The sequence below is a fragment of the Perna viridis genome, chromosome 10 (assembly GCF_037379345.1).
Source record: "Perna viridis isolate PV_CMFRI_1.1 ecotype Kerala chromosome 10, ASM3737934v1, whole genome shotgun sequence".
Classification (NCBI taxonomy): domain Eukaryota; kingdom Metazoa; phylum Mollusca; class Bivalvia; order Mytilida; family Mytilidae; genus Perna; species Perna viridis.
The window spans coordinates 2,138,177-2,162,648 of record NC_142454.1 but is presented as its reverse complement, the minus strand read 5'-3'; the positions used below and the strand labels follow the sequence as shown (position 1 = coordinate 2,162,648).

The 24,472-nt window shown below is 32.4% G+C and overlaps 1 protein-coding gene across 4 annotated transcripts in view; it reads right to left on the bottom strand.

Moving 5' to 3' along the window:
- Positions 1-424: 424 nt before the first annotated feature.
- LOC148604134 (bridge-like lipid transfer protein family member 1) overlaps positions 425-24,472 on the bottom strand; it is a 67,801-nt gene continuing 43,753 nt past the window's right edge. For 2 of the 4 annotated variants that reach the window (XM_088550771.1, XM_088550773.1), the window contains 19 exons: positions 24,282-24,459; positions 23,377-23,634; positions 22,280-22,382; positions 21,104-21,361; positions 20,680-20,901; positions 19,616-19,798; positions 18,466-18,612; positions 17,110-17,316; positions 16,749-16,766; positions 15,306-15,555; positions 12,787-12,944; positions 11,929-12,127; positions 11,007-11,221; positions 9,977-10,231; positions 8,726-8,899; positions 8,038-8,208; positions 7,382-7,510; positions 6,688-6,808; positions 425-6,222 (listed from right to left, as the gene is read on the bottom strand). In XM_088550771.1, the coding sequence (XP_088406897.1) occupies positions 6,012-6,222; positions 6,688-6,808; positions 7,382-7,510; positions 8,038-8,208; positions 8,726-8,899; positions 9,977-10,231; positions 11,007-11,221; positions 11,929-12,127; positions 12,787-12,944; positions 15,306-15,555; positions 16,749-16,766; positions 17,110-17,316; positions 18,466-18,612; positions 19,616-19,798; positions 20,680-20,901; positions 21,104-21,361; positions 22,280-22,382; positions 23,377-23,634; positions 24,282-24,459 (3,457 nt within the window). In that variant the 3' untranslated portion in view covers positions 425-6,011. The remainder of the gene's footprint in view (positions 6,223-6,687; positions 6,809-7,381; positions 7,511-8,037; positions 8,209-8,725; positions 8,900-9,976; positions 10,232-11,006; positions 11,222-11,928; positions 12,128-12,786; positions 12,945-15,305; positions 15,556-16,748; positions 16,767-17,109; positions 17,317-18,465; positions 18,613-19,615; positions 19,799-20,679; positions 20,902-21,103; positions 21,362-22,279; positions 22,383-23,376; positions 23,635-24,281; positions 24,460-24,472) is intronic. The other 2 variants (XM_088550772.1, XM_088550774.1) reach the window with 2 other exon arrangements.

Sequence of the window (24,472 nt, the reverse complement as noted above, 5' to 3'; positions counted from 1 at the left end):
AAACAAAACAAATTGCGCAATGAAAATTGATATTTACTTATATTTAACTATTATTTTCATTGTTCAGTGTCTATACCAGTTGTACCTATTTGACTACAGTGTAACGATTGTGTACTGCATTTTCAAATATATGTCTACTCCACCCTGGAGTAAAGATAGTACCTGTTTATATATTTTTATTTTGATATTTCACATCTTTGATTCACCTCATGTACATGTATCTACCTAGTATCTATACTTTATATCTTACATATGAAACTTTTATGTTTGAATTTTGAGATAAATTTCAGACCAACTGTCAAGTGGTTTCCTCTTGTAAAAGATCTTCAACCACAAATGCTAAGCTCATTTTCAAAAACAGTGCTGATATTTTCCATTGTTACTTTATCCGAGTAACCTTAGCTATTGCCAATAACACCTTCCAGATACTGACAATGTTTATTTTGAACTGTAACAAAAACATGTAATAATAGCCTATTGATCAAAAGTTAACATGATTTTGTACTAAAAAAAAATATACACTTCTCATATATTAAAATACATTCATTACCAGAATTAACTTAAATAATAAATAACTTTCCATACTGAATACATACCATAACATGGCTATTATAATACAATGATAGTCATATAGCCAAAAGCCAGAAAAAAACTTTCATAAAACTGCCTCCCAGTAATTTATTTTTAAAGCAGTAACTTTGTTGTATTTTTTTTTGTAATTACCTTGTCATTAATAAAAAAAACAAAATTTAAACTGTAAAATAATGTATTTATATGCATTGTTTCCATAGCAACTACCTTCAGACTTAAAACCAAATTAAACATCTACTTTTGTATTACTTGGACTTACACTAGTCAAAGTGTCTGAAGACTATTGAAGCTTTATAGTTTGTTATTAGTGTCACTATACTTTCTTCAAAGCAGGTATAGTATGAATTTTGTTTGGATTTGGTTACCATGGTTTCACTATATAAACACAATACTTGGGTAACAGTTCACACACACTTATAAACAAAAGAAAAACATAAATACTATTTAACCATAATGTGATTATAGCATTATAACTAAAAGTATAGCCACACCCTTTGTCCTTATTATTGCACATTACTACTTGAGCATCACTTGGTCAGTATTTTCAGCTCCCATTTAATTTTCTCATATCACATAATCTACATTTTTGAGAATACGTCACAACAACCTTGGGATTGTACCAAGAGTTATATATTTTTGAACTAGTGAATAAGAGATAATGCAAAGCTTCAGTGAAGAATGTCTATCTATAGGACAAGTGTACTTCAGGAAGTATGTTTCAAACATCTTTAACTGCTCTTTTTTACATATATCAATTAAACTAAAAAGTAACAATATAAGATCCATAATAACAGAAAGTTTTTTGACATATTGTATACAATCCACCAAATATTTCAAAATTTAAGCATAAAATGTTCACATAATGCTTCTTTCAAATATTTGTGAAACATCATTTTATTATTAATTTACAGCTTACAGGGACATATTTTACATACATAAGTCAACAGAGGCAAAAGAACTTAACAGAGCATTAAATGAAGGTTTGTAGGAAAGAGTTTATGGGAAAAAAAGGAAAGGCATATTATAAATGAAGCTTCACCTAGCAAAAAAGGGGAATAAGGTAGAATGTAAAAACAAATTGAAAAATAGATAAAAAGATTGGATATTCAAATGATATTTTCTGCAACTTTATTTAAGTTATAACAGAAAAATTGGAATTTAACTACATATGTTATTTTTAATCGTAACCTTAAAAGATTGCAGAAAAATCTTACAGAGAGAGGAAGAAAAGTGAAGGTGTGATCAAGGGGAGATCATTCTATAAACGTCAACAAAGAGATTTGAACATTACATTCTGATCAGCTTTAGTTATGGGGTATTGGCAGGGTAATGCAGGAAAACAAGGAAAGAGATAAAAAATATTAATTGAAAGGTCCTATTGAAAATGTATTTTGTTAACCACTTTGAAAGATAAATATTAAAATCAAAATACATAAAATTCCCATTTAAACATTTAAACAGCATGCAAGACAAACAATAATTGAGAAATAAAATGGCTTGATTTTAAACATTTGTAGAAATATTGATTGTCTCAATAAAATAATGACCCATTATAATTTTTTGTTACCATAGTAATAAAATTATTTCCCAGCAAACACATATCAATATGACCAAGCATATTATAATTTAGGTCTAGAACAAAAGTATTCAGTTTTAACATAAAAATCAAATTATGACATGCATTAAATTAACATATAAATACCACACATCACACAAATGGTAGATCTCTAACAAGTGGAACAATACTTATATAACATTTAAAACAATTACTAAATCTGCAAAATAATTATTTTGGGACTAATATTACTATATGACATCTGTCTTGGTGCATCTTAGAATAAACATATATGCAAAATAAGCCACTATCATAATACTCGTAACAATATCCAGTGATTCAACATCATTTTATGAAGTAGATTCAGTATTGCCTAATTCTCAACTTGATCTAATCATGACACATTTTTTTAAGTAAGCCCACAACTTCATAGTTGAAAAAGGGTTATCAGTAAAAAAACAAACAAAAATAAAAGGAAAATAAATAAATCTATTGAGGTCTCTAAAGAAACTGAGCCAACATCTTGGCAACATTGGCAAAATATATTGAAAAAATTGATGCGTGTAGAAAACTTAATAGGAACAAATTCTGTTACTTTTTTTAACCTGTTTTCAAACTTTTAAAACTGAAGATTTATTTTTCACATTGATGGACAAAAGTTTGATGGCAAAATCAATAAAAAAGCATTATTTTTATTGTGTGTCATAGCAAAATGAATGTTGATCTTAATTTTGACCTTTTGGCCTTCAAAATTTGAGCCAAGTTACTTCTTGAAGAGTATTGTTCACTAAATCATAAATATTTACACAAAAATCACACAAACAACAACAAAAAACAATGAATCAAACAGTAGATCATTATAAACAACAATGTACGTTATAAACAACATTGTACATTGTAATGTTGAAGGGTAAAAGTTTTAATAACTGCAACTTCCAAGAACATATTTTTCATTTCAACATAATGGTTATAAAAAAGTATAGCACATTTAAAAACTACTATGCAAGAAAAGCAGGCACTCAGACAAATAGTTCATCAATCTCTAGCATCAGATGAAAGGACAAGACCACCAATACCAAGCAGCACATCTTACAATGTATAGAAGTGATGTGAAAGTGCCAGCACTAAAAATTTGGGCACAAGTAAAAAAAAGATATAAACTAAATAACAAGGAATGTGGTAGACATACATGTACATGGGAAAATAGTTACTATCTTATAATACACAATATAAGTTTGATATTACTATCTACATGTATAATTATACATGCATTTCTAAAAAATCTAAGGAGCCATTTAAATAATTAATAAAAACATGTTTCTAGGTACACAAATCATATTAAGTCCATATTTCCTCCACTCTGATTGAGGACAATATCTGGAATTCAGATGTTTTATAAAACAAAGACTAACATTTTAAGCCATTACCAACAATTAACAGCTGCACTCAAAGCACAAGTTACACTTTCACCCCTCTCCCTTTTCAAAATCAAGAGGAGCCTAAATTGCTCACCTGTTTAAATTTTGTATTTTAAGGGCAATAAATTTAACAAGGAGTTGTCCGACAATTATAACTCAAGAAGACTTTGGTAGGACTTATCATAAGGATCATTTCAGGAATTGAAAGTTTCTTTCTATCTATCATAGTTTTCAAAATAAAAAAAACCCCTCATTTTTCACCTTTCAAGGGCAATAACTCTTGCAAGGAGTCACCTGACAGCTTTGATCCCTTAGGGACTTTTCCAGGCCATATAATAAAGATGATTTCAGCAATTGAAATAATTGGGTAAAACCTAACGGTTTTGGCAGTATAATATGACGAAAAAAAAACTACTGTCTGATCCTTATCTTCTATTTTTAGTAATGGTGGCCATGTTTTTCAATGGATCAAAAATCCCCACATCTTTTCTATGCAGAATACTCCAAGGAACATTAATACCAAGTTTGGTTCAAATATGTTAAGTAGTACCACAGGAAAAGAGTTGAAAAATTGTTAACGATGACGACGAGGTACAATGACAGACGCCAAGTGAGCTAACAAAAGGGAGCTTCCAGCCATGAAGATAAACATGATATAAAATAATATCTGAAAGATGGACAGACAGACAACAGAAAGGAAGGGCAAAACCTATAAAACAAATAGAGCTAATGTCACGTCAATCATAATTATAGTAATTTATTGTCATTCTACAGTCAATTCTGAGTAAAGTACAATGGAAGGATTGGAATAGATACAGAGTATTTCAATGGTATACATGGTGTTACATACATATTGTAAAATATTGAGGTTAAATCAAACAAAAATGCACTATTTACTGACTGCATGTTTCATTTTGTTTTTTGGCATTTATGTAAAACACTCCAGCAAAATTTTTAAAAGTATATGTAACTTGGTAAATTCACCACCTGATATTAACACATGTGACTTTTGCCATCACAATTCAAGAGTTACTGGCCTATTTGAAATAGTCCAGATTTAGTCATAATCTCTGAGATAAGCACCTCTCTCATTAGAGCATTTTATTACCTTTATCATCCCTTAATAAAAAATCAAACTTAAGCCACAACTTGATGGTAAAAACCGGTCATAATTTACATAATGGATAAAACAATGGCATTTCAAATTATACAATATATATATTATACTGATCAATATATACAATAAATAAATAGACTACAAACATTTACATATCTGTACAAGGCAGTGGTAAAAAGATGGCCACTAGAATTAAACCAATTGATCACAAAAACAGGGTGTGTTTGACTGTTAAATATTAAATTCTAGGCGAATTACGGAGCGACAAAGTTATACAGGCTTTTAAAACAATTTGTAGCTATAATTCAGTTGATAAAAAATACAGTTAGCATTTAGAAGAATTTATCAATACAACATCTGTAATTTGAATCATTTGTATACTGCTTGTAGTAGTGGATTTTTTATACAATTTTTTTTTACTTTTAATAGCTAACTATAGCATCATAAAAAGTTGGTAGATTAAAACAGTATTACAATATAAACAGTAAAACAAGAGGATGTCAAAATGTCAGCAAACTGGATTTTATGTGCCAAGTCAATTTTTTTGCTACAAAAATGAAGGGTATGATGTTAAATATTGTCCTATTGCCCAGGAAAAGTAAGATTATCATTCAGGCAAGTAGAAGTTCAATTATTTTCAATTTGCATCAACTTGACCCATAAAACAAGGGTTCGTAAATGTTAACCCTAGACCCTGAAAGGTCATTTACTCAAAAACTGTAAAAGTGAAAATTATGAAAAATCAACACATACCTGTTTTCTGTTTAAAAAAAAAAATCTGAATTTGAAAATATTCACCCAAAGGATAAGTTATAGCACTGACAAATTTATCTGGCTGCCTGCCATACATCACCAAATTAATGACCAAAATTAATAACCCAGTTTTAGTTTAAAAATAGATACCCAAAACAAAGTCAAACACACCCTTGCCAGTAATCATTGGACTTGTAATGAGACTAGAGTATTAATGAATCACATAAAACATTTAACATTTTAAAATCATAATATAAATATTGATGAGGAATGATACAGACTGTTAAACAAGCCAAAAAGCTTAAATAAGAGAAATAAAAATGCTTTCGACATTCTAAATAGCAAGTACAAATGTATAAAGTCACAGATTGTCTGTCTACTTCTTTCAACTGAATTATCAGCAGGAATATGTAGATAAATTATCTAATTAAGTCTAATCATGTGTTCTTGGCAACTTTTTTGTTCCTATCAAATGACACTTTCTTTTTTTTTTCTATCACATGATATGTTCCTGAATTTCAGTTACATGATACATTATTGTAAAAGTGAAACTTGACATTGATTTGAACCATTTCTATCAACTTTCCCCATCATTCTGCTCCTTTGGTTTCTCTCGTAATACTGTAATTAAATACTCAATCAGAATGGACAAGAACTTGTCAAGGGGGTCCATGAAACCACGCTGCATCCATTTAGGAATTGTAACTCGAGCATGACTGAACCCTAACTTTTGTAGCACATAATCAACTCCAACAGGATCAATCTCTTTACTGGCCCAGTGGAGTAACCTGAAAGTGAATTTTTTTTTAAAACATCTAGAAATGTATTAATATCAAAACACAAACCACTTTCCTTATTCTAGGACAGAATATTACCTCATACCTTTCAAAAAACAAGAACTATTTATCAATAAAGTCAAACAAAGGGCAGCAAATTATTTAGCTCCACTTCTTGCTAGTTAAAGCTTTGATGGAGAACTTTTACTGTTTGCAGATTTTGACAACAGCTAAAAACCATTCATTATTTATTTAAGAAGAACACCAACTCTGGCAATATTTACCACAAATGAATGTACATCATGTTCATTAACATTTTCTGTAAATCTGGCAAATGTAACTGAAATGTAAAGGCCTCATAATCACAGTTGAAATATGATAGTAGCAAATATTGACAAAATATCCATAAAAATGAATGCTATTACATTTGTACTCATTACTTCACAGTATTTATGCTATATGTAGATTAGTTTTTACCTAACAGTGGGTTCTAGTTTCCAGAATTTACAGTTGAATTCTCTAACATCTTGTTTCAGGGCAGCTGTTGGGTCTGTGACTTTCTTCTTCTCAGTGTCTGTCTTGTAGGACATTCTACTGTCTGTTTAAAAAATGAAAAGGGTTTTTAAGTTTACACATTTTATATATATATATATATAAATGTCTCAGAATGTGACGACTCTTCGCTACACTGCTCCATTGGATCAAATTGATACAGGGAAGATAAAGTAAACGTATTAGAAAGGTCTGAAAAATTCCCAACGATGTTAGAACTGTCAAATTTGCGATGCAAATTTTTGGTCGTTCCCTCTGCGGGACTCAAACTCGTACTGCTGTGACATCTATGGCAAAACCGCCTGCACAAAGTCCAGCGCCCTAGACCACTCGGCCAGCTAGGCTATATAAAATATATGGCTTTCGCTGGCTGGGTCTAAATCAACTGTTGAGTTTCATTTGCAAATTTAGCAAAATGAAAAAATCATTGATCCCCAAATCCCTTATTTAAATAAAATATATATGAATCTTGAATATCAACTTTTTTATCACTTTTATGTAGACTAAATAAAACCATTAGCACTCAATGTAAGGTAACCACAAATTTTCAATAAAAGTTTTATCCATCATTGAGAATTGTAACTTAAACACAAAAACCTCAAAAATTAGGACAGAGTACCCTTATCTTTCTCTTTGATGTACATGAATATCAGATCATGGAGGAAGAGGATAACTTCAGCATCCATGGCAACATAAATATGGTCCTCAAACTCTGTAACAAATGTACATTCTACCACTGGTCTATCATCTAAAATATAAACAACATGAGATAATGAAAACTGCAAGAAAAAAGAAATGGTCATTCCTAATTTGTTTGTACAAGTATTTGAAATTCAAGAAATCTCTTATTATTCTGAAGCTATTATGCATCAATATACAGATAAACATGTAAAATATTACAGCTGGCCTATGAAGTTGCCTTATTTTAATTGTTGTTTTCTTTCAACATTTACCTGTATTGACCAATAGCAGTACAAATATTAAATCTGATGTCTTCCTCCCAATATGAAGGAGAGATTTGGGACTTACCCCCTTGTGGGTCGTCTTCTCCTTGGGTATGGAGAGACTTGGGACTTACCCCCTTGTGGTTCGTCTTCTCCTTGGGTATGCAGAGATTTGGGACTTACCCTCTTGTGGTTCGTCTTCTCCTTGGGTATGCAGAGACTTGGGACTTACCCCCCTTGTGGTTCGTCTTCTCATTGGGTATGGAGAGACTTGGGACTTACCCCCTTGTGGTTCGTCTTCTCCTTGGGTATGGAGAGATTTGGGACTTACCCCCTTGTGGTTCGTCTTCTCCTTGGGTATGGAGGGATTTAAGACACATCTCTAGGGTAGGCAGTACAAATATCATCTCTGTGTCATGGAAGTATTCCTGTGTTCTCCTCCGCCTATGGTCTTTAGGACTCTCTACTCCATATCTCTGCATAGCTGGGAAACTATCTAAATCTAAAGTATTGGTTCAAAATTATTTTTCTGTAAATAACTTACTTAATGTAGATAGATTTATGAGATTCAAACATGAGTCAATGTTTTTATCAAACTTTCAGTAAGGAGATATCTGTTCATTCTGATCTCTTGTTTTCCCTTTTTGATTTTTTCATACTATAAATGATTCATAGTTAATTGTTAATTCTAACAATCTGTCTGGTGTCTATGTGTTGGATTAGATTCAACAATACTAAGAATACAGGCTAGCATTCTTTCACAAAACCTGGACAACTTTAAAAATATATATTAAGCAACAAAAGGAAACAATTTGTAAATTTCAAAATTGTTCATTAATCTTTTACAACCTTCAAGGTCGCTTCTGATTCGCTTTTATACCCCATGCAAATCAACTGAAAAAAGGCATCATTTAGGGAAACAAACAATTTTTGGACAACAATTGCTAACTCAAATCATCATTGTTTTCTGGTGAATGTCAGAGGAAAAGTCAGGCTAATCTTATTTAAAATTAATCTACCTTTAATTTCAGATGTGGCAAATGTATAATGGAACCATTCCTGTACACTGGTAAATGTTGGTGGCATGGTATGACCTCTACTGATCTTACACACTGTAGCCATGTTCTTCCCAAGGGTGTGCTGGGCTTTATTGTTACCAATGTTCAATGTCAGATCCTGGTCTATGTGTAGATCTGTACAATTAAACAAAAGAGAAGTATGTGATGAATGAAATGATGCAGAACTCTATACTTTAATATGTCCTAACAAACTAATGTTGTGTTCTATACTGAACAGTAGAATTTGTAGATTGATGACATGTGTTAGGTTTACACATGTGAAACATACATCTACACTGAACCCCTCATAAACTGTAGAATTGTCCATTTAAGACATGTGTTAGGTTTACACATGTGAAACATACATCTACACTGAACCCCTCATAAACTGTAGAATTGTCCATTTAAGACATGTGTTAGGTTTACACATGTGAAACATACATCTACACTGAACCCCTCATAAACTGTAGAATTTGTCCATTTAAGACGGGTGTTAGGTTTACACATGTGAAACATACATCTACACTGAACCCCTCATAAACTGTAGAATTTGTCCATTTAAGACAGGTGTTAGGTTTACACATCTACACTGAACCCCTTATGAACTATAGATTCTGTCCATAAGACATGTGTTAGGTTTACATATGTTAAACATACATCTACAATGAACCCCTTATGAACTATAGAATCTGTCCATAAGACATGTGTTATGTTTACATATGTGAAACATACATCTACACTGAACCCCTCATAAACTGTAGAATTGTCCATTTAAGACGGGTGTTAGGTTTACATATGTTAAACATACATCTACATTGATATGAAAGAACTTTAAAAAGTATTTGTTTTTTACCGTGTTTTGGTTTATTATGCTCAAAAGGAGCATTATCCAACTCGGACAACATTTTCACGAACACATATGAAAATCCTTAAAAGTATTCTATAGTATTCTATAGTTATGATACTACATGTGGAGAGATGTATAGTATTCTATAGTTATGATACTACATGTGGAGAGATGTATAGTATTCTATAGTTATGATACTACATGTGGAGAGATGCATTGACAAACAGAACTATCTACAGCTATTCCTTCATAATGCTGTAATAAGTATATCAAATATAAGGAAGAAAACATTTACAGACTAATACTCAGTTTGTGCCTTCACATATAACCATGTGACCTTTTAACTTCCCTTCATAAACACTTACTCCCATCCTGAGATTTCTGAGCTTCAGTAGAAAACACAATGAAAGCCTCATTCAAACAGAACAAAGCCCAAGACTTTGACCTGAAGTTGATACCATGGAAACAGGCCAAGGTCAAGTTATTGCCATGCAAAGTGATATTCCCTCCTAAGATGGTGCCTAACTTTGGAATCATGGATGGTAACATTGAGAATTTACAGTCAGTAATCATCTCAAAAGCTTTCTGCCAATGTCTATGGTGTTTAATGTCCCAAAGATCTGAAATTACAAATAACAGTAAAATAGGCAATAAATATGTCTTTCTTAAAACATGTTATTAACAAGCAGTGTCAAATCCTAGGATAAACTTTATAGGAAATAAATACATGTAGTGATTTCTATCCACAGAGGAATGATAAATACATGTAGTGATTTCTATACACAGATGAATGATAAATACATGTAGTGATTTCTATCCACAGAGGAATGATAAATACATGTAGTGATTTCTATCCACAGAGGAATGATAAATACATGTAGTGATATCTATCCACAGAGGAATGATAAATACATGTAGTGATTTCTATCCACAGAGGAATGATAAATATCAATAAATTAATTTACTGGACATTTGGTACAATATTATTTTAGCCAAAAAAAATATTGAGCTTCAAAATATATCACATTTCCCTACCTGTAAACCTTCATAACAGTTCATGTGGGAGGCTCTCCCCCACTGAAACTGTCTCCTGTAAAATGTTTATACATAAAAGTAATTTTTTATAGAAATTTTTTTAATTATTTCATATTTTTCACAGAAAATATAGTAAACCTTCCACAAGTCTTTTAATTCTAAATTTTTCATTAATTTTGTGAGAGACTCCCTCCTAATGTGAAAGGGTTAACAAGTATGTATGTATTTCCTAACTAACTACTTTCCCCCAGGTTTATATTACTGATGAGGTAATTGTTATAAGCATGTCCTGGTCTACATATTTCTATACGATATATGGCTAATATGGCACAAAGTAAGAATAACCATTTATACTCTTACATTCTTCTGAGTCACTCTGTTTCTGTCTATCAGATGGTCTCCTAGTTCCTATTGGTCCAATTGCTGACAAGGCACGTCTACTGCTGTTAAATTGCATTGTGATAAACTCCTCTATTTTTGCCACCATTTTGAAGATGTCTGGAGTTGTGGACCTTGATATCATTATGTGGAACTTGTCCCAGCCAAGTTCTCCATGAGCAAACAAAAATCCAGGCCTAGAAGGAAATGAAACTCCAAATTTATTTTGGTCTTCATACAAATTATATTATGTCATTAATTCAAACAAACAGATATTTTTCATGCAAGAAAACTTTATGAATTTTTAAAAATTAAAAGAAATTTTGCCACAACATCAGTTCATATTATTAAGAGTAAGTCTTTATAAGACCAGGCAAGAGACAGAAAGTTTACTGAAGTTTTTTTACTAAAATAAGGTGTTGACTTGAGGCTTGTCCACCCCCTGGCCATCAGACAACAAATAGAATCATCTAATGTTACAGTTGAAATAAACCATCAGACAAGAAAAAAGATGACTTTCAAAAAGAAGGATAAAGACAAAATCTTCAAATTTTTAAGATGTAACTGATTAATCTTGATATCTTGCAATCGATCATTAAATCAAAACTCCCCAAATGACTAATAATTTGATGTTCCCGATGATTGGTGCACCACTAATTGAAGGGAAAGATAACTCTTAATTTATATCAATATTTTACTGGAAATATCTCTCTTGTCCAAATTCATTATCAAAAACTGACTTCACATTTTCTTATAGCACCATACGAAGAATAAAATAGGAACATTAAGTAAGGGAATATTTTTTCAGTGAACCACCACTGTTATGGCACCTGCCTGTCTTTAAAAAGAGCTAGTCCTCACATCACAAATATTACAATAGCATGTAGGACAAAGAATACTAAACCTGGTAGTAGCCAGTGGAGTATCCCCTTCATTCTTGGTCTCTACATGCCATTCATCCTTCAGCTCAATGTCCAGTTTACTGAGCCTGGTCATCAGTACACTGGTACCCATATAGTCCATTCTACACTCTATAGCAAACAGAGATAGTCCTAGTCTGTGACTGGGTTCCTTTCCTACCTCTGGGTCCTCATTTACTTCAACTGGAATAGTTTTATCATCAATATTCAAATATATTGACCTTACATGTTTGCATGTAAATTTTTCAAAATAAATAAAAAAATTTTATTTATTAATTTGTTACGTAATTGTTTGAAAAATTGTTATTTTTGTAGGTATCATTCATTCTATCTGAGTTTACAACAGAATCTGTAAAATATGGGTTTTTAAAGTAATTGATTCCATTTCATGGCGTAATTTTTTTATAATCTTGTTTCCAAAGTGTTGCATTGTTTTCTAATACTGTAAATGTATCAATTTTTGTGGTTGCCAATTTTCGCAGATTAAGTCAAGTGAATATATTCACAGGTACCGATTTTCGTGATTTCAAAAAATTATTTAGCATTATATTACGTTAAGATCAATTTCATGGGTACTATTTTTTGTGATTTTATCTCCAGCGTGAACATAGCAAAAATTAGTACACCACAGAAATTAGTACATTAACAGTATTTTTAAAAGGATACATTTATGCTGTGAATTCATAGTGAAACCTATAAAATGTTGGATTTGACATGTGCAGCAGAGGAATCCTAGAACATCTAAGGTCAATAAAAAGTTATGAATCCTAGAACATCTAAGGTCAATAAAAAGTTATGTTCCCTTACCAATTTATCTACAAGGAGTAGGGATTATTACTTACTGAATATTGATAGGTTGTTGATCTCTAATGTTCCACCAACAACTCCCCCTCTAGAATCAAAGTGGGAGTTATCCATCCCAGCTGTTATCTTAAGATCCTTGTGTCCACTACAGTCTATGGACAGCCTCCCTTGGCTTTTCACATTTTTTGTTGACCATCTGGAAATAGATATGACACCATTGTTCTAATTCTCCAAACTAGTTAAATAGCTTTTAAATCAAAGAAAGCATGCCTAGCATCCCCTAACTCTTTGCAAGAGTAATCAAGGGAACCAAGATTATAGCGGTGATCAAAAGAATGCAATCCAGGGACAAAGACTAGACATGGAAAACAGACATACACAACAAAGAACATAAAGTAACTAAAATCATACATACAAAGTAACAAAAGCAAATGAGCAATTCGGACTCTACTAAAAACTGGAAGCATGGACCAGGTGCACCGGTAGGGTAAGCGTCCTCTGCTTTTCTAGAAACACCTGCCGAGTTGCTCATAAAAGTCAAGTCCGGGGTATAAAAACGAGGAAAGGAAAACTATGAACCGTTGAATAAATCCGTTTTCATGGTGCAGATGGATACACCATAATGATCCATGAGTTCATGATGACGACCATAAAACTTCTGTAGTGATGACTTTGATCTTGTAGCAACATAACCCTGTTCCAGAAACCTATTTGTTAGAGTTGCGCGATACAAAAAGTCTGTGTAGTTTTGGCAAGCTCTGGCATAACATATCAGTTGTGATATGAACACCCCATACGCAGGTGCTGAAGGGATGCTGAAGGGATGTTGCCACAGATGAAAGGAAAGTTGACAATTCTGAATGAAAAGTCATCACGTTTGTTGTAAAGTTTGGTCAATGGTTTTCCTTAACCATCGATTTCTAAGTGTAGGTCAAGATATGGAGCTGACCTTACAGTGTCTGTAGTATCCTATATCTCAAGTTCTTTGGGGTAGATGCAATGTATCAAATGCCCGAAATAAGGATTGTTTAAAGATAATAAATCATTTATATAGCGGAAACTGAGATTAAAGGATCAAGCCAAATGATATTTTTTCTTTCGGATCAAATCAGTTATAAAGTCAGCCTTATAAGAGTGAAGGAATAGGTCAGCAAGTAAAGGAGCACAATTTATTCCCATTGGAATGCTGACTGTTTGTTGAAAAACACGTCCACCACACTGGACATATATGTTGTCGATTAAAACTTCCAGCATTTTGTAAACATCTTCCTCTGTATATTTGGAAGATGATTTGGAATTATTTTCTTACAAAGTATGAGAAATCTCTACCAAGAACTATATGTTTGTATCTAGGTGTACCATCTTTTTTGGAGAGACATCGATGTATTATGTTTTTAAGTTGTGATTTTAACTGAGAATGGGGAATAGAAGTATACATTGTTAATGCTATTATATTCAGATAATAGTCTCGAACTGATTGTCTCCAAAAGATCTTTCGAATTTTTCAAGATCCACACTGAATTAATACCACTACGGGAGTAACAAGCGTTGTGGTAAGACTGCAGACCCTCTTTGACAGTTGTGAGTATAGAAGTTAAATGTTTTGAAAGAGGTTTGGTGGTACATTTTGCAGATCCAGCTATGAAATGTTGTTTGTATGGATTCTTGTGGAGTTTAGGAATCCAGTACATAGACAGTACATCACAATCATCGTCTTTGGTAGAGAGACCAAAAGAGGATAGCACACTTATGGTTTTCCATTTCTTTGAAGAGTGTGGTAGCAGTATAGGTCTTATAACTGCTATTATTTTCTACGTCTACCTCTGATAGTAAACATTTGATGTAAACGTTTTGCAGACAAAAACAATGTTGTTTTGGGCTTTGTCTTCTGGTATGACAACATACTTGTCATGTATAGTAGACAATGTTTTTGCTACATCAGGGTCTTTGAAAACTGATGTAGCTTTTGCACTCATTGACCTACTTAAAACTTTCATTTGTTTCAAAATTAAAGACCTCACGGCCTTTAACCACTCTGACAGAGAATCAATGTCTTCTTGTTCTCGTTTTATTAATTTTCTTGCATAGTCCTCGACGGCATCCATAAGAACTTTAGTTATAATTCCAATTTATGGAGCGTGGTTCATGGTACTTGGGACCTTTAGAAAGGATATTACGCGGAGGTTCTTTCAAAAATGGCCTTGAACGTTATCTTTCGACTTGTGACCTTAAAAATCAATGTTACTTCCCCTGTTTCCCAAAGTTTAAATATGTTCTAAGAATGGTTAATCTTCATAGAAAAATGTTTATTACAGAGTGTTTATATAAGTATCATAGAAGGATGCACAGACATACATTACACCGAATTCTGTTAAAACTCAACTAAATAAACTAATGACCTGTCCAAACCAGATTTCTTCAGAAGTCTCTTCATTTAAATCTGAATACATTTTTAAGTATAGAGCCTAATGTCAATCTATCAAGACTTCCATTTATTTTAGCTATTTTTACTTTAAATCTCCATTCTTACTTATACTTTACAGTGTGTCAAACTTACACAGTATTACCCATAACATTACTCATCTGAACCCTGAGATCTAACTGGGAGAGATTAACAGCAAACATGACGAGAGTTTCCCATGAGCTAGAAGGCTTGATGACGGCAGCTCCTGATACCCTTCGCTTGTTCCTAGGTGTCTCTGTTGGTGTTAAACTAGATCGGTGTTTTGACATAGGTCGACCAACTGGAGCAGCACCGGACTCATTCATGTATATATCTGTAGGTGATTGTGGTGCAGACATAGACCCTGATACAAAAAGAGGGAAACTTTAATAATTATGTTTAAGAATTACTTTCAAAGAATTTTGGTTTGAAATGTTATCCAGTTACTTGTAAGAAATTAAGAAATAACCACCATTAATAATATTGTGAGCTCTTATTTGAAATGACCCTGCATCATTTAGCATTAAGATTCCTAAAAAGTCAATTTACAGAAAAATACGATAGTAGACTAAACATGAACTTTGTAAAAATTTATGATCTATCAACTGGCATTACATTGAAGTTAAAAAGTATAGTTTTTCAATAGTTTTTGTCTAAGAAGACTTAAAAATGGGCAACTATATGGATCTTATATAAATTTTAATTTTGAAACTCATCATGATAAATCTATCATTAAGCATTACCAACTCTATGTAGTACAATGGAGTAGTCATTAACATCACATTTAAGAACCAAGAGTGATTGATTAAACTAATAAGTAAACCAATGATGTTTGTCATTGTTAAAAGATTTCATTCCATTATTGATTGTAAGTGAAGATTATAAATGCTATCATTAATGCAACTTTTTTGACTGATGTGCTATCTATGTATCATAGCATGTATAATGTATGAATGCTTATAGATACATCTGGCAATAATATTACAGAGATGAGTGACCCAAGCTTTCCATAGAGAACTCCTTCAAAATAATTGCCTGTTGTCAAAATTTAATTCATTATTTTCTAAATAACTGAAATGCCCAATATTTAGACTGCTAGAATATGAATATAGGAGTTTTATTGTAAGTCAACTGCTAAATACAACAATGTAATATACTACAACTAAAACTCCTAACATCGTTGTAGAGAAAACACTAAATCAACATAAAATGTATTAACATAAAATGTATTAACATAAAGTGTATTAACATAAAGTGAAAAAAAAAAATAAAGTCTTACAGAAATATAGGCATATGAGTTTAATGAATGGAGAAGTTTGAATAGGTGTCTAAGACACTGGAGCAAATTAATAATAAAAAAACGAGGTATATGTATATATAGTGAGGAAAATGGGGGAAGGGCCATTCCAGCATCCAACAAAGAAAGCATACAGAGACAATATCTGGATTATGATGTATGTAAATGAATATGGAAGGCTCAACTGAAATCAAGCAATATACAGTTTATTAAATCAGTGCTGAAAATTTTGTGCATTGAGGAGCCATTGATGGACTTACGCTTGAATGTTTTACGCCCTGTAAATTTTAATGTTTACATAGATAACTTCTCGCAGATTTTCTACTTAATTTTTAAATCAAAATAGACCCAAGTTTCTATTTATAAATCAAAATCTAAAGATCTAAAGATTATGTTAACATTTTCTGCTAAATGACAAAATTAAACTCTTTTCATATCACATTTCTAAGTAGTTATTTCAACTGATATCATACAAAAACTATTTATCAAAACAAAAAGTCTTATAAAGTTGATAATAAAACATCATGGCTTTTTCATAAATTGCTATTTTGAGACAGTGATGACAAAATATTATTAAGGAGACAGAATTTCTATGTATAGAAAGTAAAACTACAATCCAACCTCTTCTATTAACTCTGCTATCTATTTCATTTTGAAGTTCCACACTGAGTTGAGTTCTGAATTTATCCCCTGACGAACCTCTACGGTGATGAGTTCGTATTTTGGTATCAGGAATATTAACATTAAGTGCTGGAGAGGATGTAAATATTTTGGATGCAGGGCTGAATGAATCGCCAAGAGAGCTGGCAGATGATAAACTGTCCAAATCTGAAAGTACAGTCCTTTAACAGCAAAACAAAACATAAATAATGGAAAATGACCAATACAGCCAGCTTTACTGCACTTTGTTTTTGGAAGGATATTGAGAGAAGGGAGGTAACTCTTTCATGCATTATACAGTAAACTTGGTTAAGCAAAAATTCTTTGACCTTAACCAGAAATAGAAATTGAATGCTTTTAGAAGCTTTTAGAATCTACTCACAGGCCAGGTTTTATGAAATATCAAAAATTAGAATTTCTTTACATAATCTCAACTTTACTACTTTTTCTTAAAAAATAAGATTTTGAGGAAAATTTAAAGTTGAGAATTTTTCATGAAAGTGAGAACAACAACACCAGTCTCAGCTAGACATTTCACTAAAAGGTTGCATTTGATTAAAACGTTTTACTATATATAGATAATTTTGGTTTAGATTCATACAAAAGTAGATGTTAATATACCCAGTATAATCAATTATATGGATTGGATCTGTAAGGTAGTTATAATTGAATATTTTAATCGTGTGTAGCTGACTATATTGAGGAAACACAATCAGTAAAATGAACAGGACAATAACATATAGAAAGCTGAAGCAGCAAATAGGATAAAATCATTGATAATGGAGGTATGGTTGTAGTAACATAGAGTCATGTTTACAAACCAATTAACATCATACAAACATGAATTGTATAAATTAACAATGGAAATTAAACACAGCAAAGTTCTAGCATGCATTTTAGAGGATCTCAAAGGAGATTTAAATGATTCCAAAAGAGATTTGTTACAAGTCGTATCGTAAAACATGGAAAAGTACATGATTTTTCATAATCATTTGACCTTAATTTTCAAATTTAATGAATGACCGGATTTTAACCATTCAATTAGAAAGCAATCGATAAAAAAATTACATAAAAAAATTCCACATGATGTTGAAAAGACAAAAAAAAATATTGTTAAGAATAAATACTGTATTTTACTTAAAAATAGTCATGTCATAATTCTATGTAATATCCATCTTTTAAGTAAGAACTACAGTTTTCTATTGCCAATATGTAATATTTGTGATGAACTGATTTCATATACATGTACTTCTAAAATTCTTGGAGTTCCTCTTCATTTAAAAAAATTAATGAATATGATATTGGTGAAGTTTCTACCTTCATCCCCAAGTTGAGCAAAGCTTTCCTCTCCCAGAAAAAGTCTCCTGGTCAAGTTCCTGTTATACCAAGCCTTTGGGAATGTTAGGATTTCTGACAGCCTCCTCATGTCGTATTTAAATGCTGCAGTACCGATATCACATACAGCTGAAATTGAAAATGTGGAAAATGTTGAAATCCTATATGGATGCTTTACTTAGCATTTTTGGTCAGATCAAATGAAGAAATATAAATTAATGTTCACCCGATGCACCTGAGTATCAAGTTTTTATGATATTACACTTTTTGATGGAAGCCCTCTTCTACAAGAACATAAATATACTATGTCCAAACTAAACCTTGAAAAAAAAAAAAAAAACTAAAAAACTTGTCTAAATGAGACATTTCAAGGTCAATTCATATCAGTTTAAAATGTATTTTGAACCCGAGTAAACCAAACACCTGTCTAAACCATACATGTCGAAACAAACCCCCTGTCTAAACCAAACACATTTCCAAACCAAACACCTGTCTAAACCAAACACATGTCTACACCATAGCCTGTCTAAAGAGTACACCTGTCTAAACCTTACACCTGTCTAAATCACAGCCTGTCTAAACCTTACACATGTCTAAACCATAGCCTGCCTAAAGTGTACACCTGTCTATACCGTACACATGTCTAAATTGTACACCTGTCTAAACCACACACCTGTCTACATCATACACCTGTCTAAACCACACATGTCAAAACCATACACCTGTCTAAAACACACATCTGTCTAAAGCAAACACCTGTCTACACTATACTCCTGTCTAAACCAGACACCTGTCTAAACTGAACAAATTCACAATCCAAATTTTGTTAGACGGGATTTACTGTACAAACTGATTTCGCTCAAGTAACATAAAACTAATTACAATATCGTTTTAGTGATTTAATTGGACATAACAGAAATTGTATGTCATCAGAACATTACATTATACTAATTATTATAAAAAGCAAATGTAGAAAATATAATTTCAAAAAAACAAATTGATGTTTAATATAATATAGTAAATAACTGACTAAATATTATAACAGAACTAAAGTGTTAGTGGATATTTTGAATAAATTATGAAAACTTGATTCAGGTTTAATTGAAGTAAGTACAGATTAACAGTGATTTACCAGAAAATCTGACCACATTAGATCTAAGTTGTGGTTCATGTTTTGATGCATGTAAAGGTAGGTCTACTCTGACTTCCAGCTTCCGTGTTCTGGAGATAGTTACTTTGATGAACTCTACATTAAGACTAAGCATATCTCTCCTGGACATCTCTGACCACGTGGTACCATGTTCCTGGATACTTCCTGCAATCAAAATTATATAAAGATTGAAACAATACTGGACAAAGAGAATATATCATCACTTTCATGATGGGATGAATTCTTGTAGGCGGACAGAAAATTAGCTTCTAAATAAAATTCTTCATGTATGAATTCATTTTTGATAGCACCATGCCTATTACATGCCAATCTATTATATTTTTTATCTTGAAATTTGAGAAAAAATTTTTGTACAGGAGATGATGAAAAATTAGTGTCAGGAAGTACTTGCAGATGAGACTTACTTCTTGACCTGCAAATTCTCAAATAAAATCAACAAAAACTCTTCCAAACAAACTGTAAATGTATTCAAATTCTCAAATAAAATCAACAAGAACTCTTCCAAACAAACTAACTGTAAATGTATTCAAATCTATGGCATTTATTTTTTTTATATCAGAAAATTCTTGTTTTTTTCTTTACAATCTAAAAAAAGAATAAATTGCAGGATTTTATTCTACAATATAGAGAACCTGTGACCTCTATCAACTATTCTCCATGGTGGTGTCAATGCATCTCTTTCTCATGTACTTTGTTGTTTTTTAATAATAAGCTAAAATGTGGTACCAGTAAAAGATATCAAATTTGGTTGGATTGTTTTCTTTCTTCATGATTTTCATCCCACAGTTATACAAGTATTTTGGTAGAACCATTATATCTATCACTATACATCATTAAGTACCAGACAAATCTTCATTCTTACACTGTTAATTGCCATTTTACAGACAGAAAAAACAACTCCTATTAAATCATAAGAAATTAAGGTTTAACGATTACAATTGTCATACGTTTCATCTCTCATCATATACAGCTCTTGTAGTGCAGGAAACTACATACTAATAAGGCTTTAAAATGAATTCACTAACCAAGTTTATGAGAGTCAGTAGGGCTATACATTGGGGAAGCCATCTTCCTCTGAGCTCCTCCATAGGGATGGAATATATACAATGAGAAGTCTGAAAGTCTGCCAGTAAAGCTGAGTCCTCCTGCTTTTGTCATGACTGGGGTAGCATCACTAGCAGCTGAAGTACCACTAAATGTTCTGGATTTGTCAGATTTACCACCACTCCAGTTTCTCTCTCTGCTTCCTGAAAAATCATTAACAACATAGCAAGTTACATCAATAAGCTTAATTCCTTGACATTATTATGTTTATAAAACCAATATCAAACAAATTGAAAGTTCTAAACAGGTTAAGCCACTACAGTTACAATATGAAAGAAATAGAATGTACTATACACTAAATACCATTGACCTATCATCACAAGCAAAACTAAAAACCCTTATTACCTTTAGGCTTAGATGGAGGAGTTCCTTCCCCTATCTGAGCCTCTACATCAGATCCTCTAGTACTAAACACAACATCAAGAGATGGCACTTGTAACAGACATTCCACTCTGGAAACAGGGATGCAGTTGAATCTAATTATAGATGGTTCCACTCGAATGAAGACCACTACATCAACAGGGAAGGAGTTTAGACCAGCAGCTGTTGACAGAGAAGTACTGGAGGCATCCAGATCCAGGTTTAACATGCTAAATGGATCCACTGTAAATACAAATAATTTCATTAGGTAAATCAATTTAACAATACTGAAGTAGCCTTCTCATATCTATGGGGGATTTTGAGCTAAATGAACATTTCTATCCTGAATATATGACTTGTACACTATATACATCTGTGTGAGTTTTTGTAAGAATCAGGCAAAATAGGAAAAATCAGAAACATGCAGGCCAAAAACCTACTGATCTGACAATATAATTTCCCTTAAAGATGCTTTCTCTATTGGGAAGACCATTGTTTGATCTCTGCATCACCGGATTTGCTAAGAAATTCTTCAATGGAATGTTAGAAAAAAGATGATTTTGGCAGAGCTACCTGCCTTGAAATATTCAATTCCAGTGCATTTCAATGAAATTATGCCTCAATTTACCAAAATGATATGAGAAATCATGTCTTTTTTCCTTGATCATGGTGCAAATAGTCAAATTAAACTTTCAAAATGGTGGGTTTTTTCATACCATGTTCCACCCACTGCCTGATTCTTACAGAGACAGACACTTTAAAATAGTCTTTATTTTCATCAAATCAATGTTATAAGCTAATAAAGTTGTATTGGGCTATTTCATTACCTACTATTAACTCACAGCACTCTTTGGCAAAAAAAAAAAGAGCAAAAAGTATCAGGGCATTTGCTAAATCTGATCATGCTCAGTATAAATTTCTTGTAATAATGAGAAAATGTGCTCAGTGTCATCATCACTATTTGAAAGACAAACACATGACATTACTACTCTTGACAGGAGGAGAATGTGAGGAAACTGACTTTTCTTGGTAGAAGGAGACTGTTAAGAAACTTACTTCCCTTGGTAGGAGAAGACTGTAAGGAAACTTACTTCCCTTGGTAGGAGAAGACTGTAAGGAAACTTACTTCTCTTGATGAAAGGAGATTGTGGGGAAACTTACTTCTCTTTGTAGGAGGAGACTGTGTATGAGTTGGTTGACTGATAGGTATGGGCTCTAATGCCTGCTCCAGGAAATACATCAGATATGGACTAATTATCATCTCCTGAAATAAAAAAAATATACTTTATATTCTGATCTGGCTTGAATTGTATCATAGGATGTTTACTGAAATTCAAATATAAAAACCTTTAAAAAGTAAAGCTTTATTCATTGAACTGCACATGGTACAGTACCTGGACCAATTTGTGCAACTATAATTGTGATCGGTCATCGATTACCAATCAATTTCGGATCAGTCATCAATCTGTCAAACTGATCCATTTAAAACAGTGATCACATCACATGAGCACAGAGCTCCATTTGTTAATTTTTATGCATAGTTACTAAAAGCAAAAGATCTAAACATCAATTAAAATACAATATGTAGAACTAACATCTTGAATTTAAGATCAATTTAAAATGGCATTATATGGGATTTGCTCCAATGGAAATTATAAAATTTTTATGACCCGAAAATTCGTCATCTTAAATAAAAAAATTGTAATCAGATCAGTCAATGGTCATTGGTTATCACTCATAAGCTACAAATTTGATTTTAAGATATTACTTTTAGCAATTAAAGGATCATTAACTAATGTTAACACTGTTTTTGGTCTTTATACTACGACAATTATCTTGTTTTAGACTTAAATATATTCCTCACAGACATTGCACTCTGAAAATGAGCTATTATACAAAGATTGTCATTGAGATATGAAATTTAAGTAAGCATACTGGTGAGAATTCCTTCAGTTATCAAAATGGTGAAATCTACTCTCTACCCAGCACATGCTGTTTTCATTATTTTCTAGTAGGAAAATAGGAATTAAACTAGTTTCTCCAGCAAAAATACAACCCCTAATTCATGAAAACATGAAAATGTGTTTTCTGTAACTTTTCTTCATTTGAGAAATTGCAAATCAATATGAGACACCCTTTCCTTTAATTGGTACAATTTTATGGCCTTCTCGATGGCAGTTACTCAGCAGACAACTATTTTTCATCACATATCAGAATTGTCTCTCATTTCTTTCTTCCATACATCCCTTAAAACTTACCTCTGGTAGTGACTGAAGAGACAGCCACGCATATAACTTAGCCTTCTTGACACCAGATTTTGGTCTCACAGCACCTGACTCCCCTAGGTCAGAGGCAGTACTGGTGGTTGGAGTTAGGAACTGATTAGATTTAGGTCTTTTGATGACTACAACATCCTCCTCTTTAAATGGGTCCTCCTCAGGGAGGAGGTCTCTCACAGTCTCTGGTGTTACTACCGTTTCTACTGTAGTACTGGTTGTTTTCGAGTTGTAATGTACCTATAAAACAAAACATGAAGTTGTACACGTTGTGCATACCCCAGTTCGAACAAGAAGTTGATATATAATAGGAACCTAAATTACATATATTCCCCAACAAAATAAAGCCACACACCAAATTTAAAATCAATCCATCCATTGGGAGCTGAGATAATTGCGACTAAAATTGGATAGACAGACAAATGGACAAAATGACTGACAGACAAGGTGATTCCAATATACCACTCACTTGTTGAGTAGAGAATAATTATATTGAGTTCAATGTAAAGCAGTGTAATGGTAATCACCTATGTATAATGGACCAAAGTACAAGTATTATCTTAATGTTCAAGCCCAATAATACCAAAAATACACTATATTCAGCATGTTCTTACAGCCATATACTATGATATAAAGGAGTCAATATGAAGAATTTGACAATCAGCTACTTGCAAAATTGTTATAATGGCTGATCATTTTAAGGGAATCAATTTTCTTGATCAGGATATCACAGCAAGAGTAAGAAAAGTATAAATTGAGTGAATAAGTCAATTCACTAATAATGTCAATATATTTAAAAGTGTCCATGAAAGCATAATTTTGCAGTCAATATTCTATAAAACTATGGAGAATTAGTATTGATAAACACATCAGCATTGTTTACATACCTTGACATCAACACTAGGCATGAAGAAAACTGTATTCTCCACTTGTGGAGGTTGTTGCTGAGCATTCTTCTTGGCCTGAGCACTACCAAACTGTCCAAAGTTTGGTATCTTGGCACTCCTCCTTGTAGAACCAGGAGATGACGGGTCTACTGTTGGGGTCTTTTCTCTCTTCTGCTGCCTATCAAAAAGAG